Source organism: Mustela putorius, unplaced genomic scaffold, assembly GCF_011764305.1.
Source record: "Mustela putorius furo isolate JIRA1106 unplaced genomic scaffold, ASM1176430v1.1 tig00003853_pilon_pilon_pilon, whole genome shotgun sequence".
NCBI classification, from domain to species: domain Eukaryota; kingdom Metazoa; phylum Chordata; class Mammalia; order Carnivora; family Mustelidae; genus Mustela; species Mustela putorius.
In genome coordinates, this window is record NW_025422005.1 from 13,810,586 (window position 1) to 13,828,349 (window position 17,764).

General features: G+C 58.7%; 1 protein-coding gene across 2 annotated transcripts; it reads left to right on the top strand.

Moving 5' to 3' along the window:
• Positions 1 to 2,388: 2,388 nt before the first annotated feature.
• NBL1 (NBL1, DAN family BMP antagonist) lies at positions 2,389 to 13,666 on the top strand. 2 transcript variants are annotated; one of them, XM_045063854.1, is made up of 4 exons: positions 2,389 to 2,579; positions 10,458 to 10,652; positions 10,754 to 10,865; positions 12,220 to 13,666. In XM_045063854.1, the coding sequence occupies exons 2-4, from the start codon at positions 10,486 to 10,488 to the stop codon at positions 12,466 to 12,468; spliced, it is 528 nt and encodes a 175-aa protein (XP_044919789.1). In that variant the 5' UTR covers positions 2,389 to 2,579; positions 10,458 to 10,485; the 3' UTR covers positions 12,469 to 13,666. The 2 variants fall into 2 exon arrangements, with proteins under 2 accessions (XP_044919789.1, XP_044919790.1); XM_045063855.1 differs by lacking the exon at positions 2,389 to 2,579 and adding an exon at positions 6,538 to 6,744.
• Positions 13,667 to 17,764: the final 4,098 nt, after the last annotated feature.

Below are 17,764 nucleotides of genomic sequence, written 5' to 3' on the forward strand. Positions count from 1 at the left end.
CAACTGGCGGGCTGCTGACGACCAGGTGCAGCTCCGTGAGCTCGGGGACTCTGGCGTGACAGGTTCTGCCTTTCCTGCAGGGGCCCCGTCACCCTGGCTCCCGGGGGTATAGTCTCCTCACCACAGCCTGATGGGGAGAGGCTCTGAGGCAGCCAAGAGGGTGTGGCAGGCAAAGGAGCACAGGCTTTGGACTTGTCGGGTCTGGGTTCAAGGTCGACTCTCACTAGCGGTGTGATCTTGGGCGGGTCACTCCACTTCCTGAGGACTTGACTTTTCTCACCTCTAAACCAGGCATAATGTGAAGACTGTGGTAAGGATTCGATACAATAAAGCGGGCGGAGTGCTTGGCATGATACCGGGCATGTAACGGTGGCTGTTGGTATTATCGACAAGTCACCTTCCAGACCCCCTGAGCACACTGTGGTCCTTCGGTGATGACCGGTCTTCCCCAGGCAGGGGTGACTCAAGACCAAGCCCCGTGTCCTTGATTAGGTGGTTGGGATTGTTCTTGAACATCCCTGGGTTTGGGGGGAGTCGTGTCTAAACTGTCTAAACTGTCAAGGACTATACTCCCTGCTCGCTGTGCCATCCGACAAGCTCATGGGTCTACATGTTGGAGTGGCAGAGATCCACAGCCCACCCTACCCAGAGTCTGCACTGAGAACTGAGTAAGCACAACAGTAAAGATTTCCCAGGTGCCTACCGAGCTCCAGGCAGCGAGGCGAGGCTCTGCAGGTCGTGGTCATCCAACAGACAGTAGCTGGCCTCATCTCCTGCTGTGTCACTTTAGGCCAGTTACTTAACCTCTCTCTAGGTTTTTCTCCTTTCCCTGATAAAATGGGGGATAACAATACTGTTTATCTTCTAGAGTTATTGTGTGGGTGGCAAGTGCTTAGAATGGGAGCAGGCACCCAGTCAGGGGCTCAGTATGTGTGAGCTCTTGTGATTATTATTATACATACGAATACCCATCATAAGTAAGATACACATTCTATATCGTAGGATTGTTATTCTTGTATTCTCCTGGGAACACTTCTCAATGGCGGTTAATAATTACTTCCATTCAGCCAAATATATCGGGGACACGTCCTTAGGCACTGGGGACACCAAAATAAACCAGCCATCACTGCCCTCAAGGTGCCTGTGGTCTAATGGAGGAAAGAGATGTGCCCAGCCAGCTAGAAATTGCCAGTCTGGGAAATTGCCAGACTTCTTTTCCATGCCAAGGATCACACCTGAGGAAGGAGAGGTTTAGGCTCTCCGAGGGTCTTGGGAAGTACTTCCAATTTGGTGCTCAAGGAATGACTTTGCCAGGAGAGGAAAGGAGAAGGGAACTGCAGGCAGAGGGAACAGCATAAGCGGGAGCTAGGAGGCATGGGGATGCGTCTGGATTTGGAACCACCGGAGCACACCGTGGAGTTACCACCAGGCCGCCTGGAGCCACCCGGGATGCTCAGCCACCCGTGACAACCATCGGTCTGGGGTAAAATAGACGGACACGCACAACTCTGGTAGAAAGCAAAATGTGCAGGTCCCCCAATTGTGTCCTGGGCTACCACTTTCCAGGAGCAAAGCTGTTTCCTCGTTCCCCTGAGAGCACAGGGAACAGAGGGGGCACACCCGCCACCCACCCAAGTGCGGGCTGATAAGTTGGACCGCCGAGGCGACGCTGGGCGCCGGGCCTGCGTCCTGCCCTTCCCGGGAGCCCGAGAAGCGAGTCCGTTGGTCGGCGCTCTCGTTCTGTAGAGTCCTTCCGGGGCTCCCACCCCCTTCTCCGGATGCCCACACCAGTGCCTGAGCTGAGAGGAGGCTGGGCGGAGGGCGAGGGGCAGCGGGGACCCCAGAGCCGGACCTGACCTGCCCCAGAGCCGATAGGTGGGGCGGCCCGCGGGACTGCAGAGCCGGGACGGTCGCCCGGTGCCGGGACTCGGTGGACTGGAGCGCCACAGCCTCGGAGCAAGCCCGCAACGCCCGGGTCCCCGCAAAAAGGAAGACCTCCATCTTTGTCACCCCGAGGCCTGGCCAGTGTCGGGAAAAGTTAGGCAGAGGGAAGTTGGGCGCGCAGAGCAAGTCGGCGGAGGGCGACTTGAGAAGGGATCGGGGCGCGGGGCTCTCTGCCCGCTGCTCGGGGGCGCCTGCCCGGGCGGCTCCGCAGCTCGCCGTGCCGTCGGATCGCCGCGCAGGCCGGCCCGAGGCTCGCAGGCGGGGAGAAGGGCCGGGCCGGGCGGCCGGGGCGCCCCCTCCCGCGAGCCCGGAGGGAGCGGCCGTGCGCGCCCGCCCGCTCTTTCTTTTTCGCGTCCCTCCCTCCGCTGCCCCCGCCCTCGCTCCCTATTTGGAGCGGAGACACCCCTGACGTCGGAGCCGCTCCGCTCGCCGCTCCCCCGCACCGCGCGCCCGCCCGGGGCCGCAGACGGCGCGCAGCGCAGCCCAGCCGAGCCTCGCGGGGCCGCCGCCAGCCCTGCCGGCCGCCTCCCGAGCCTCCCGGGGGCGCCGGGCCTGCCGCCCCCCGCGGCCCGCAGACAGCTCCGCGGGAACCGGCGGGCGCGCCGCGCTCCTCGCTGCCGCCGCCGCCGCGCGCGGTAAGTCCCGCCCGGGCCGGCACGCGGGCGCCCGGCTTCCAGAGGCTTCGGCCGCAGGGGCAGCGCCGCGCCCCCGGCCCGCCCGGCGGCCCCGGGACACGGTGCGGAGGCGCCTCCGGACGCCGGGGCTGGGGACGTGGGCGCGGCTCGGGGTGGCTGGGGGCACCGCTGCGCTCCGAGCCCGTCCCCGGACTCGCCGGGGGTTTCCACCGCTTGGTGAGAGTTTCGGCGGCCGGGAGAGGAAGGGAGGGAGGTGCGTGGCGAGCGCACGCCGGGCGGATCGAGGGCGGGTCGGGCCGCGCGGGCGCCGGGGCAGCGGCCGGAGCTCGGCCGCGGGGCTCGCGCGTCTCCCCGGCTCTGCCCGGGCCTCGCCGCGCCGCGAGCCGCTCCGCTGCGGTACGTTTCTGCCTCCTTTTTGTCTCGCTCCCTGTGTTTCTGTCTCCCCATCCGACTGCCCGTGTCTCTCGTCTCTCTGTTTCCGTCCCCCTCTCTGTTCGGTCCCTTTCTTTCTGTTTCTTCTCTTCTGCCTTCGTGTTCAGCCTCCCTGGGTTTATGCCTTTATGTTGTCTGTCTCTCCGGTCTGCCCCTCTGGGAGGGGGTACCTTTGTGTCTGTGCATCCCCCTGACCCCCCCCACCCTAAAATGCAGACAATCCCCCAGTGTCAGAGGCACGAGCCCCCGCAGTGGGGTTCATGAATAGTTTCCTAGACGCGGTAAAAGACGCGTAAACCCTCCCCCTACCTTCCGCCTGCCCCCGGGGCCTGGCCTGGGTCATCCCCCTGGAATTGAGTCTGGGGCAGAGGGAGCCAGCCTTTCCGGGGGCTCAGGGGGCTCAGTTTTCTTAAGAATTCCACCCCCGCGAGGCGGCCGGGACAGCGGGGCCCCGCTGCCGGCCACCTGCCCGCCCCGCTCCCTGGGCGGGGCGATTCTGATATTTTACAAGCCGCTGTAAAGGGGGCAGCTGCCCGCCTTGGCAGGGGGTTGGCAGACATCAGGGGAGAAGGGCACATTTTCAGGCTTTCTGAGGCCCTCGCCCAGCTGGAGGACACCAGCCTGTAACTACAGGAACCCCAGGAAAACAGAGGTCAGGGCTGGAGGCCAAAGGCTGGGCGCTGGCTGGGGAGGGGAGTGGGGAAGCACTTTGTCAACAAGGAGCCCCTCACCCTTTGTTACTGTGGAAACCCCCAGCCTCCAGAAACTCCCCCCAGATGCTGGAGCTGCTTGGGTGTGGTTTGCCTTTAGTTGGGGCCAAAGGAAAGGCAAGACTGGAGCATTTCCTTGGTGACCCTTGCTCCTCTCCCCCCCACCCCTGCAAGCTGGACCTCTTTCTCCTGGGCCTGCGCCTGGGAGGGGTGGATGAGGAGAGTAGGTGGTCTGCATTAGCCACGGGTATATCCTCATTCTTTTCAAGTGAGATTTCAGACTGAGTTTGGCTCTTTCTCCCCACCCCCAGCCCCAAGGGTCGGAGGCTGCAGAGTGGGCAGGGATGCCGGTGAGGTCTGCAGTGGGACTTCTGCTGAGCAGATGTGTAGCGGGCCCTGCAGCAGCTCATTAGCATAGATTTGTTTTGAGACAGTTTTGGGTCTGTGGGCAGGAGGGTCTGCAGGTGGGAGAGCCCTGGCCTGGGGCGGGGGGCGGCGGGGGGGGGTGGTTTGCTGTGGCCCCGAAGCGGGACCTGCCTGGCAGAGGCGGGCAAGCCTTGGGAGCATGGGCCTGGCTCTGGGCGTCTACCCCCTGGGACAGTTAGTTCATGCTCTGCCAGCGCCTAGGGCTGAGGGGAGGAAGGAAGCCACCCCGCGGTGAGACTGGGGTCATGGAATCACAGTGGCCTTAAGCAACATGCCGGAGCCAGACTGCACTTGAGGGAATCTGCTTAAATGGACCTTCCCAGGCCATGCTCGCTCTTCTGGAGGGGACCAGTGTGGGGCTCGGGGAGGCAACGCAAATGTTCAGGGGGGCTCCGTCTGTAACTCCTAGACTTGATCGTGCCCGGGGACACAGTGAGTCAGTGGATGGGCTTGGGCCTGAACTTGCCCTTGGACCCCAGAGCAGGCCCAGTAGAGCCTACTGAGAGGAGCGGGGCTGGGGTCTGATGCCTCTTGGCCGGAGTCCCAGAGCGACCTTTCCAGCTGCACCATTCAAGGAAGTCCCTGCGCTCATTCCAAGACCTGCAGGGACTGCCCCACCCTGGCTGAGCCCAAGCCTGGGGCTGTGGCCACAGAGGCCACGCCCTCCGCACCCTCCGTGGGGACAGCCTGGCAGCCAGGCCCAGCCTGTTTTCTCCTGGGTGGGTCCGAGGGGACTGATCTCTCCAAGACCCTGTCCCTTCAGTCAGTGGCCCCAGAGTGAGAGTCTGAGGATTCTTCCTCTTGGCTCCGACCCTGGCCAGTCCGTGTGGGAGGCAGCACTCAACAGTTTATAAAACCCTTTCTAAGACATCATCTCCGATGGTTGAGTTTCCCCTAAATCCACTCTCATCAGGGCAGCTGCAACCCCGGATTTGGTTATTTTCAGGACCCACCCAGGATCTGATGGGAGGAGGGGAGGGGGAGGGGAGGGAGAAGGGCATCCTGTGGGAGGCGGGGAGAGGGTGGGGGCAAAGTTCAGGGACCCCAGGCTAGCCCTAGGGGTGACATTGCTGAGGCTGTATCCTGTGGCAGCTGCTCTCTGCAGACCTTTCTGCGCACTCCGTGTGCCCACCTTACAGATGAGGAAATGGAGGCACAGAAAGTTTATGTTGGCCAAGGTAGGATGTGAACCTGGGTCTGTGGCCGTCCGTGGCGGGGGACCCAGAGCGTGCTCTGTGCGTATGTGGATAGGGAAAGCAGGAGGGGGTGGGCTGGGGTCATCTGATCACTTTGAGAGCAACACACCACACACACCACGGGCTTGGGGAGTCCATCACCGTGTCGCCCAGATGCTGGGCCCACAGGCAGGAGCCTCCGTCTGACTCAGGTGGGGCTGTAGGCGGGAAGGGTGCCCAGGAGAGGTTAGGAAGCAAGTGGAAGTCGGGGAGATCCTTGCCACCAGGGGTTTGCCAGCCCTGGCCTCACCTGCTTCCACACCAGGCTCATTGCTGCGAACGGTGACTCCAGGGGCCTGTGTGTGTATGTGACTGGTGGGGAGTGGACCTTTCTAGCAAGAAAATCCTGGCATATGTAGCCTGAATATTCAGATTTGCCCTAAAGAGGAAACAGGCAGCGACTGTTCACTTGTTACACAATATAGGCTCTGCGAAGGGGTTCACGGTGGGGGTGGGTGGGCTGGAGGGCTCCCTGGAAATCTGGGTCCCTCCAGTGACTTGAACACTTTGTTCCAGGCCCTGGAATCCAGGCAGCAGCGTGGGTGGCTCCCGTCAGCAGTGCTGTTATGGGGGTCCCTGCCCTGGGGAGTTTGGGGGGCCATAGCTCCCGACCTGGCTGGGCCTCAGAATCATGTGGGAGTGTCGTTGATGATGCCCGGACCACAGCCTGGACCTGTGGGGTTTAAAATGCAGCACCGGGGCCGGGGAATGTGGGCTTTGGCAAGCATCTCTGGGAAGATGCTGGGTTCTGGGCGGTGTGGAAAGAGAGAAGGGGACCCTGAAGGCCCAACCACGGAACATGTCTGCTGTCCCTCCCCCACCCCTCCCTGGGGACCTTTTGAATGAAGGATCCCGAGAAAGCCCCCCACCAGCTCTGCTGTGTTCGTCCACTGCCCTTTTCTCTGGAATGAGAAAGCTGGACGCTCGCCTCCTTGTTCTGTGCCTCAGTTTCCACGCGCACGGCCCCTCCCCCCCCCCAGGGAATTTTCTGTGTCATTGGCAGCCTCAGGATGTGTCTGGTGTTTGCATAAGGCCTCTGAGGATCTGGGGGGTTTGGATCTAGGCGCGACAGGGGTCTGGTGAGAAGGCACTCACCCCCCACTGAAATCTTGCCACGACTCGGAGGCAGGCCTGTATCAGACCTTTCCCGAGGCTCCAATGTCCCAGGGGTCGGCCCTGGCTGCACTGTTGTCAGTGGCGGGGTGTGTGTGTGTGTGTGTGCTCCCAGGTAGTGCGAATAAGGATAAGAGACGCAGCCTGCCGGGGCAGGGAGCCCCAGGCCTCTTGCCAACTCTGGACCCTTCCCTGGACGCCTCTTCCTGTTTCTGGATTTATCCTCCGGGAGCCTTCCCGTCTGCAAAGGTAGCTGGTGCTTATCTTGCTGCTGTCCATATTCAAGTCTTGGTGTTGGTCAGTCCTGATCTTGTAAGCTTGAGCAAATCTCTTAACCTCCCCATGCCTCAGTTTCCTCCTCTGTAGAAGGGGGGAGCTAGTAGTCGCTATCTCACGGGTGGTTGTAAGGACTTCATAAATGCATACACGTTAAAAGCACCCAGAACAGTGTCTGGCCCAGTTAGCACCAACTCTTGCTCTGAGACAGGTGGGGCATGGGCCGGGCTCTTAGCAACGAAGCCCCTCTCCTTGCTTTTGCGAGTGCGGTCCCCTCGGCCCGGAGCTCCCTCCTCTCCCGGTCATTGGTAACTCACCGCAAATCCTGAATTACATCCAGAATTAATGGGGTGCCTGGGTGGCTCAATTGGTTAAGCATCTGCCTTTGGCTCCGGTCATGATCTCAGGGTCCTGGGATTGAGCCCTGCCTTGGGCTCCCTGCTCAGTGGGGAGTCTGCTTCTCCCTCTCCCTCTGCCTCTCCCCCCTGCTTGTGCTCTCTCACTCTCTCTCTCTCTCAAATAAATTCTTTAAAATCAATAAATCCAGAATTAAGAATCCCTCCTTCCCTGCACCCCAACCTTCCCCGAGTTCCCATCTGAACAACTGCTTCCGTGAAACCCCACTTCCTTCAACCTCCTCCTCTAGGCTCTGAGCTCTGAGCGGGCATAGGGTCTGCGCTCCCAGCTACCCTGCGCTCCCTTGGCCTCCGTCTCCCCCACCACCTAGGAAGTGCTTAGTGGACTGAGCGTTAAACTGTGGGGAACTTCATGCTTCATGGGAAGGGCACCGCTTGGCCCGACTTGCTGGGGGACCTTGGGGATGACCCCTTTGCAAAGCAAGGGGGTGGGGGGCTGTGGGCCTGGGGGAATCCCTCTGCCCATCCTGGCATTCTAGGAGTCCCCTGACTTGCGGCGTGATCTTTAGGGAGGGAAGAAGAGATGAGAATCTGTGGGTGAGGCTCTTGTCTGAGGAAGGAAGGTCCCACTGCTGTCTAGAAAAATTAGCTGAGCATAAACCAAAAATAAAGAAAACCTGTGAGCCGTGTGAGGCCTGCCCCGCCTTCCTGTGCTGCTCCCAGGGGATGGGGACCCGACTGAGCTGGGGGCCCGCGGACTGCCTTCTCTGAGTCCCTCTCCCCAGCAGTGCTGTGCTCCCATCTTAGGGTAGGGGAAAGTAGGTGCAGAGAGGTGAGCTTTATTTCTGGAAGTCACACAGCTCCTAGGTGGGAAGGCCGGACTTGAACCAGAGGACTCCGGGGGCCATGCTTGGGGTGGGAGCAGGGCCGCCAGTCTGGGTAAGCAGACAGTGGCTCCAGCTTGCTCTGAGGTCCTGGGTGCTGGCAGGTTGGCTAAAGGGACCCCCCACTTTCCCCCTCTGGGCCCTGCTGGGTTAGCTCTGGACTGTGCCCTGGAGAGCAAGATTCCCCCTTCGCTATAACCTGAACCTAATAACCAGTCCCTGTGCTCCAGGCCCGTGACTCCCCCTAAAACCTCACCACTGCCCTGTCTCTCAATAAGCCTTGTTATTGGTCTTACCCCTGTCTCAGCTCTGCCCCCCTTTAGCCTGGTCCAGGCCCACGGCTGCCATTCCAAAACCGCCCCCCCCCACCCCCCCGCAAATCACCTGCAAAACAGATCCATGGGACTCAGGGCTACTAACACACCATCCCAGCCTCAGCTCCCAATCACCTCCTGCCTGGCCCAATCTTCCTAAGGAACCGTCACAGGGTCAGGGAGAGGACAAAGTGCCCAGACCTGCCTGAGGTCTTTGAGGGAGCTCTGGCCTCAGGGGGTGGGGGTGGGGGTCCCTGCGGGGCTCCTTGTGGCGTGCTGTGGTCAGACCCTGACTCCAAGCCCGATTCCCCAGGCACGGAAGAGGACCCAGTGGGGTCAGGGAGACTTATGGATGCCCCGCTGGTTGAAAAATTAGTTGGGTTGCCAGTTAGGAACGAGTCCATCCTATTTTGTTAGGATGTGGTTGTACTGAAAACACGGGTTCGCTGTCGGTCTTGTGAGTGAGACCGGAAATATGTGGGTGAGAGCCAGGGTCATGACACAAATGCAGTTGGGACTGGGCAGGCTGTCCCGACTCACCTCCTACTGCTCTCCCTGCTTCACCCCTCCCCGCTGGCTGGGAGCAGGGGTCACCCAGGCGTTGGGGTCCAGTGAGATGGGACTCAGCTCTGCTTCTGGAGACCTCCTGCAGGGAGAAGGGGCTGAGCAGGACTTTCTGAGTGGAGGGAACACGGGGCTGTGGAGGTGGTCCCAGCCCTGCAGGGGGCCCGGGCCCTCTCCTAGAGCCCAGCTGAGCCAGCCGACCTAGGTCTTCCCTGGAGTAACAGGCAACACCCCCAACACCACCCCCTTTCTGGACACTTCACCAAGGAGGCTGACTGAGGGTAGGGTCATTTAGAAAGGGTATGTTCCCACTCTAGTGCTGGGTGTCTGTGGGACAGCACCTGGCCCCTGATCCCGACTCGGCCATGCCCAGACCCCGCTTGGGACCGTCCCAAGGCATGGAATCCTGGACTGATTGAGCTGGACCAGTTCTCGAGCCTGGCTCCAAGTCGGAGGCACCTTGGAAGCTTGCTAGAAAATTCGCAGCCCCGCTTAGCCCTAGAACTTCACTCCAGAAGTCCCTAGGGAACTCGGGATTCTTATGATCCGCCGACTTTGACAACCAGTGTCCAGGGCACCTCACTCATTTTAGAGGTGGGGACACTGAGGCCTGGGTGTCCAGGGTTGTACAGCAGGTGCGGACTCCCAGATCCCCATTCTACACCCTTTCCCATGTCCTGTCCCCATAGCACCCCCTTGCAGGCCTGGCCCTCATTTCCAAGTCGCTCTGAAGCCTCCCTCTTCCACACGTTTGGAGGTTGGGGAGACGGCAAAGCCTAGGGAGGCTGAAGTCGGGGAACACTCTCCTTCGGACACACGCTGCCCTGCAGCGCCATCTTCCGGCCAGTTCTGGTATTACCGTCTCCTTCCATCCCGTCAGACTCTGGTCTTGCCTTGGAGTTTGGGATGGTCCTGGGGATACATAAAGATGTATGTATAGACTCAGGGCTTGCGGCTCTGGTGGGGGATCCAAAAAAGAAGTAGCCTGGTCCGGGGTTAGCTTTTTCCCCTGACGCCCAGCCAGCCAAGGTGGCCCAAGAAGTCACAGTGCTGGATGGAGGAGGTTAGCTTTCCTGGTAGCTGACATGCAGGCGGTGTGCCCAGGAGATGCGCTGGGTGGCCAGCCCCTCGAGGGCAGGCACTGTGTTTCCCGGGCAAGCCTGTGTGTTTGCCAGAGGCCCTGAAGCATCACAGTCCTCTGCCATCCCGTCTCGCCATCCCCATTTCTTGGATGAAGAAACCGAGGCACAGACATAGAAAGGAACTTGCTCAAAGCTGCACAGTAGGGTAGCAGAGCAGCACCCGCAGAGTGTGCATTATGGGCTAGTCTCACTGCTGGGGCTCTCATAACCTCCTGGGCGCCCATGGCACGTGCATATGTTAGTGCCTCCACTGTCGAGGTTCAGAAAGGACAAATAACGGGTCCAAGGTTGTGCTTTGCTGGTAAGCGGTAGAGCTAGGGCTCGAACCCAGGCAGTCGGGTGGCAGAGCCCGTGATTGCCATGCCGCTGTCCCCTCTGTCCACGGGGCCTCTGGGCCCCACCAGCCTCACCTGCATCTGTGCTCAGTCCTAGGGCCCTAGAGGCCACGGGCAGGATGCTCCGGGTCCTGGTGGGGGCCGTCCTCCCCGCAATGCTGCTGGCCGCTCCGCCGCCCATCAACAAGCTGGCACTGTTCCCGGACAAGAGCGCCTGGTGTGAGGCCAAGAACATCACCCAGATCGTGGGCCACAGCGGCTGCGAGGCCAAGTCCATCCAGAACAGGTGCGGGGCAGGGCCAGTGGGGGGAGGGGCAGAAGACGGGGCAGCCCATCCCCGCCGCCGCCGCTGCGGTGTCACGGGCACAGTGACCTCTCCTCCTGCAGGGCGTGCCTAGGACAGTGCTTCAGTTACAGCGTTCCCAACACCTTCCCGCAGTCTACGGAGTCCCTGGTTCACTGCGACTCCTGCATGCCGGCCCAGTCCATGTGGGAGATCGTGAGTACTGCTGCCTGCCCCTGTCTGCCTGGGCCTCGGCCGCAGGGCCTACCGGTCAGGCCCTGCCCTGTACGGGGGCCGAGAATTGTGCTGGGGCTCCAGACGTGGCCCTTGCCACAGGATGGCTTATGTGTCTGACACCAATGTGTACTGGACAAGAGCTCTTCCTGCAGCTCCATTCTGATGTCAGTCCTACAATGAAATTCTTTGAGTGGTTTCTTACTCTTTTAAGATGAGACCCAATCCTCGCCGTGTCCCACAGTGCCCAGCGTGGCCTGGCTCCCTCCCCAGTCTCTTGAGCTTTGTCTCGCCTCCCTTATCTTTTTTACTTGCTTGACACTTGACATCAGTATGCTTTCTTTCAATCTCTCATACCTGCTCTGCATGGTACAACCACAGGGCCTTTGGATGTGCTCTTTCCCCTGTTTGGAATACCTCTCTTCTCCTTACTCACTTAACATCTATTCATTCTCCTGCTCTTCGCTTGGCAGCATTTTCAGGGCCCTTTCTTATCCCCCTGAGCATTGTGTGCGTCTGCTTTGACCTCTGTCCTCTCACAGTTTTCCATCTGCATTTGGGTGATTGTGACAAGTCTGCTTCCCTCGTTAGACTCTGAATTCTTTGCAGGACCATGCCTATCCTTATGTCCCCAGCACTGGCAGGGAGTAGGTGCTTTGTGGAAGGAAGGAGGGAGAAAAGGGGAAGAAAGATGGAAAAAGGGAGAGCTGTTGGAAAAGCAACAGCAAAAGCAAGACCCGACAGGGTCCAGTGGGGCAGACCTAGGCTGGGCTGTGGCTTTGAGATGGGGCTCTTTGAGGGTGTGATGTTGGAACAGCGCCCCAAAGGTTAAGTGGAAGTCAAGTGGGCGATTTGGGGGCAGGTGGTCTGGGATAGGTTAGGTGAGGACCTTCCAGGTGGAGGGAACAGCATGTGCAAAGTCTCGGGCTGATCAGGCAGCTTAGACTTGATGGGAGTGACACGAGATCAGGGATGGAGAGGTCAGCCAGAGGCCGCCTGAAGGTCCTGGGGGTGGGGAGCTTGGTGAGGAGTCTGGACTTTTCTTCAAGTCCACTGAGGTGGACTGTGGACAGGGGCAGGCCCCGTTGGATTTCTCCCCGCAGGCTGCCGTGAGGAAATGGGTAGGGAGGGAGCAGGACAGGTTGTGAGGAGACAAGTCGGGTGGCTCTTGCGGCGGCTTGCCCTCCTCCCTGTGGAGGGGCCCGCAAAGCTGACGGGGTACCCTCCAGGCAGGCTCAGGCATTCTGGGGTCTCTGGGACTGTCGGTCCCATGAGGAGTGTTGTTGCCCGTGGGGCCTCTGGAAACATGTCTCCCCTTTTCTGCTGTTCTCTGCAGGTGACCTTGGAGTGCCCCGGCCACGAGGAGGTGCCCCGGGTGGACAAGCTGGTGGAGAAGATCGTGCACTGTAGCTGCCAAGCATGTGGCAAGGAGCCCAGCCACGGGCTGAGCGTCTATGTGCAGGGCGAGGACGCGCCGGGTTCCCAGCCGGGCACCCGTCCCCACCCCCACCCGGGCGGGCAGACCCCCGAGCCCGAGGATCCCCCCGGGGCCCCCCACGTGGAGGAAGAGGGGGCTGAGGACTGAGGCCCCAACTCCTCCTCCCCTCTCATCCCCTGTGGAATGTTGGGTCTCAACCTCGGGGGAGCGGTGGGGAGACAGGCCGGAGCCCCCCCTTTGGCACTGGATGGACTTGGATTCAGACTTGGACTTGGAACGCTTTCCGGTTGCCGTGGAGATCTGAAGGGAGGGGTTGGGGCCAAGCTGCACAATTTAATATATTCAAGAGTGAGGGGAGGTAGCAGAGGTCTTCAGGGTTCTTTTTCGGAGGGGGTGGGTGGTTCTCTTCCTTTCTGCCTCCTAGAGATACGCCTTTGGGAGCAGGAAGAGGTTGGCTAAGCTGCTGAGGTGGGTGTGAGATCCTCACCGTCCTGGTGGGGCGGGGCCCCTGGGGTACAGATGGTGGAGCTGGGACCCTGGGCTGAGGGTCGGTGCCTTGCCAGCAGCAGCCTTGAGGAAGGGGCTGGGTCCAGGCTAGGAAGACCACTGGCAGAAGCTCGAGCCCCATAGGTTTCCCCAAAGGTCTCTCGTCCCCAGGAGAGCTTCTCCCCATTGGCACCAAAATGGCCCTCCCTCGATGGTGTGCTTGGGAGTCAGGTCTGGGCAGGACCCTGCTGACTCATGGCCCTGGAGCCGAGGCCTTTCTGGCTTCCTTGGCTTTCCAGGGGGTGGAGGAAGGCAAGGGAGGAGCTTACCTGGGCAGGGGGGACCAACCCTGGAGTCTTCCTCACCCTCCCACTGCCCCCCCCAAGTCTTGGGCAAAAACGGATGGAGCTAGCCTTCCCCCTCCTGGGGAGCTCTTTCTAAATCTGATGGGGTGAGGGCTGGTGGGGGGTGGGGGGTGCTCCAAGGAGGGATCTGGGTGGGGTAGACTCTGGCTGAGCCTCAAGAAACCAGGAAGAGGAGGGGGGAGGGCTCATGGCGGCCAGTGTCCCTACAGCTCTCCAGCACCCAGTTCTACCCATCACCCCCACCCCCCCAGCTGCACTTTAACCCAGAGGGCAGTGAGGTCCCGGGGACAGGGCCAGCGGGCGGGCCGTGAAGAACGCCTCGGTACCCACACCCGCCTGTGTCTGCCCTTCTGTCCCCAGGGTGGCGGTCAGCTCCCCCGGCCCCCCCGGCCCCCCCGGCCCCCACTCCCGGCTGTTCTGACAAGGGCTTCTGGAGCTTGTAACCAGCAGATTGTTTCCCTGAGTTTTCTCATGAATAAATTTCCTTCAATGCTTGTGTTCTCTTCCTCACTGGGTGCCTCTGCTGACCCAGAGTCCCCGAAGGGGTCCTCAGCAAGGCCTGGGGGAGGGGGTCAGGCTGCGCAGTGAGAAGCCCCTAGTGGCCCTCCCACTTCGCTGCCTTGTGGGCCTGTGGCTGCTGCCTCCTTGGCTCCCAGCTCTCTCCTTGGGCGCCCATGTCTGGCCTCGGGTATATCTTGGGTGGGCCTCCAGACCAGGCGCTTTTCATCTTGACCCCTGGGCCCTTTGGGCTTAGCTCATGCCATCTGTTCCCCCTCCCAGGGACCCAGTATCAGCCCTTTCCTGGACCCCCGTCTAGTCTGACCTGGTAGAAGGGGAAAGAGACAAAGCCAGTGGTTATAAAGAAATATACAAGTTTGGGTGCTGTGCTAAGTACTCTACACAAAGTCACTCACTTAATCCTCGGCACCAGCCTGTGATGCAGATATTGGCTCGCACTGTACAGAGGAGGCGGCCGAAGTGGGGAGAGATTGCATCATCTGTCCGGGGCAGCATGGTTGAAAGACGGCGGCCACAGGACTCGAGCCCAGGTCTGATCCTGCTCTCAGCGTAACGTCAGTGGTTGTCATTTGTAGGTTTCCTGCTGTGTGCCAGGTGGGTGCCTGACCACCTCACAGGGACCGGGGGATTTGGGATCACTACCCCCAGGCCATTCGGTACCCCCAGTTCTCCATCATTGAGACACGGCAGGGCTGGCGGGGTGCGCGAAGGCCCAGACCCTTTGTTCCCCATCCTTACCAGACAATTCACATATATTACTACTAATCCACGGAAAATCCACTTTTTGGAATCGAGTGCTTTTATGCCCTGGGAGTGCTGTGCACAGGCCTGTAAGCAGCGGCGCCCGGAGTCTAATCTTGCGCCCTCTAGCGACAACGGTGCTGTACCACACGCGCGATTTCCTCAGAGGATGCTGACTTCCCAGAGCATGGCTGCTCTGGGCTGTTGTGCAGGTTGTGTACTTCCCAGCTCCGGAATGGCGTTTCTTGCGGTTGTGCGGGCGTAGCCATCCACCGGGGCCCTACATCCCTGACGTGGAGTTGGATTGGAGAGAAGTAGACCTCCTGCATGCAGACTCAGTGACTCCTAGTCTGGTAGGGACAAGCCCTGGTCATATTAACAGCCATTCCGTACGGCTGGTGGTGAGGCCTGGCCCAAGGATGCAGAGAAGATGCTGCGGGGCTTCCAAGGACTCAGAGAGCACGTCCAAAGGCAGGGCTTTCTGGGGCCTTGGACGCGGTTTTGGAGCTCAGAACCAAGCACCATGCTGGCAGGATGAATCTTGGGTCAGGAGCCTCCTCCATCCTGTGTATGGAACCAGGCAGGGTAGACATATAAAGAAATTAAGAAGCTCATTGGAAAGAAAGCAGGAAGATGGGTTGGCGTGGCTGGTGGCAGGTGTGCAATGCTAGCCAGAGTTCAGACTTCATTCTCCTTGCAGTAAGAGCCCCGGAGGGCTCTGCACAGAGCTGGGTTTCCCAGAGACTGGAGACGGATGGTGGTGACTGCAGTGGTCCGGGCAGGAGATAGAGACCAGAGACCACAGACCAGAATTGAGTGGGGCCCTGGGGAGGCGGGGCCAGGTTGGAGAGGAGTCGCTGATTGGATGCGGGAGCAGCAAATGGGAGGAGCCAGATTTGAATGCTGACATCGCTTGGGCCCGCCTGCCATTGGGCATGGGATGGGAAATAGTGACTTCTCTTTTCCTTGCCAACCTCAAGCTGAACCACCAAGAGAGCCCAGAAAAAAACATTTCAGGTCCTCCTCTGTCCTTCGCTCCCTCCCCTGCTCCCCGCCCCACAGCAATGGTAGAAAGATCTTAAAATCTTTACAAGGGATTAACACGGAAAGCACAGGCTCCTCTCGGTAAGGGCGGTTAAGTAATTAGTAGCAGCTTCCCCTCCTTGTGTGCCTACATGGAGCCTACAGCTCCCAGCTTGTTTTCTTCCCGGGCTCCAAGCCTCTGGAAATACCCAGTCAGCCTGGGTTTAAATTCAGGCTGGGCCACTTCCTAGCTGTGTAATCTTGAGCAGGTCAACTCCCCAGGCTCAGTTTGCCTATCTGCAAAACGGGGACTAATGATCGCATCTCCTTTAACTCCCAGGGTCATGGTGAGCTTTACCTAAATGAATGAGCAAGTGGAGTTTGGAACAGTGCCTGGCATGTAGTAAGGACATATGGCTGGCTCAGTCCACAGAGCATGTGACTCTTGATCTCAGGGTCCTGAGTTCAAGCCCCATGCTGGGTGCGGAGCTTACATTACAGAATAAAACACACACACATGAGCAAAATGATGGCTGTTCCTCTAGTTATTGAGAACGAAGATTGGGTCCCAACTGCTGGTGGCTGGGCTAATAGTTTTGCGCATTTTTTCATTGAACAGATGTTTATTGGGAGCCCATTATGTGCTGAGGATAGAGCAGTGAACAAAACAGACAAATTCCCAGAATCATGGAGTTTAGGCAGTTAATCTGTGAGAGCAGCTTTGAGCAGGCTTCACGGCCTCCCTGGCTCTTGGTTTCTCCATCTCCATAATGTGGAGCTCCAGTGAGCATGGAGGTCCAGGCCAAAGGCCTTCTGAAGAGTCACCTGTTCCACTGTGACATCAGCCTTCTCCTCCAGAGAGGGAACTCCCCGTGGCTAGAAGTAATCAAGCAAAGGCTGAGGATCCCTGGAGGCTCCTCTCTACCCTGAAAGATTAAGAAAGTCTGGGGCTTTATTATTTCACAACAGATAACAATAAACTTGTGAGTGTGGAACTTTTGTAAAGTTCTTAAATTCATGATAATAGTGTGGCCACAAGGTGGCGCCACCACCCAGGCCCAATCTTGAAAAAGAAAATTAAAAAAAAAAAAAAGAAAATGATAAGTTAAGGGGCGCCTGTGTAGCCCAGTGGGTTAAGCATCTCATGCTTGGTTTCGGCTCAGGTAGTGACTTCAGGGTCATGAGATTGAGCCCCTGTTGGGCTCCATGCTCAGTGGGGAGTCTGCTTGAGGCTCTCTCCCAAACCCGTGTGCACGCTCTCTCTCAAATAAATAAATGGATCTTTTTAAAAATTATAGTTAAGCACAGATCACAATATAACAAACGTCTGTGAACCTGTCACCCAGAATGAACAAATATTAACAAATCTGTCCTGTTTTCTTTGGGCCTTTAAAAAAAATAAATGAGGTTCCTGAGTCCGCAGAGCTGGTAAGCAACAGCAGTGGGATTCCAAGTCTGGTCTTTATGATGCTCAGCCTAGTGCCTGGTATCCTGTCCTTCGGGGCATGGCAGAAACTGTCACAGGGGTGTCACATGGGAGGGAGGACAGTTCTCCCTTTCCTGCTGCCTAGACCCATCTGTAGACCCTACGACTGGGACTCTGGGCCCCAAACAGTGGCTTGGGGGCGGGTGAGGCGCTGCAGGGTCGTGAGGTTTTTGTCTTGGGTGTTAGGCAATCCTGAGTTTCAGTTCCACTTGGTCTCTTGCTCCTGGTGGACCTTGGGTGAGGCCCCTGGACTCTCCGAGCCCCTGTTTAACACCTACCTATCCGCATTATTGGTAGGAATAAGAGAACAAAACCCTTGGGACATCGCAGGAATCTTTTACATGGGGCTATGAATTTTCTCTTTCTGCGGAGGGAAAAAGGTCCCCTTCCCCTTCAGACTTCCTTTATGTTGCTTTTCATTTTCTTTTAAAATATATATATATATATATATATATATATATTTAAGATTTTATTTATTTATTTGACAGGCAGAGATCACAAGTAGGCAGAGAGGCAGGCAGAGAGAGAGGAGGAAGCAGGCTCCCTGCTGAGCAGAGAGCCCGATGCGGGGCTCGATCCCAGGACCCTGAGATCATGACCTGAGCCAAAGGCAGAGGCTTTAACCCACTGAGCCACTCAGGCGCCCCATCTTTTTAAAAATATTTTATTTGACAGAAAGAAACACAGCGAGAGAGGGAGCACAGGCAGGGGGCAGAGGGAGAGTGAGAAGCAGGCTTCCTGCTGAACAAGGAGCCCCATGTGGGGCTTGATCCCAGGACCCTGGGATCATGACCTCCGCTGAAAGACGCCTAATGACTGAGCC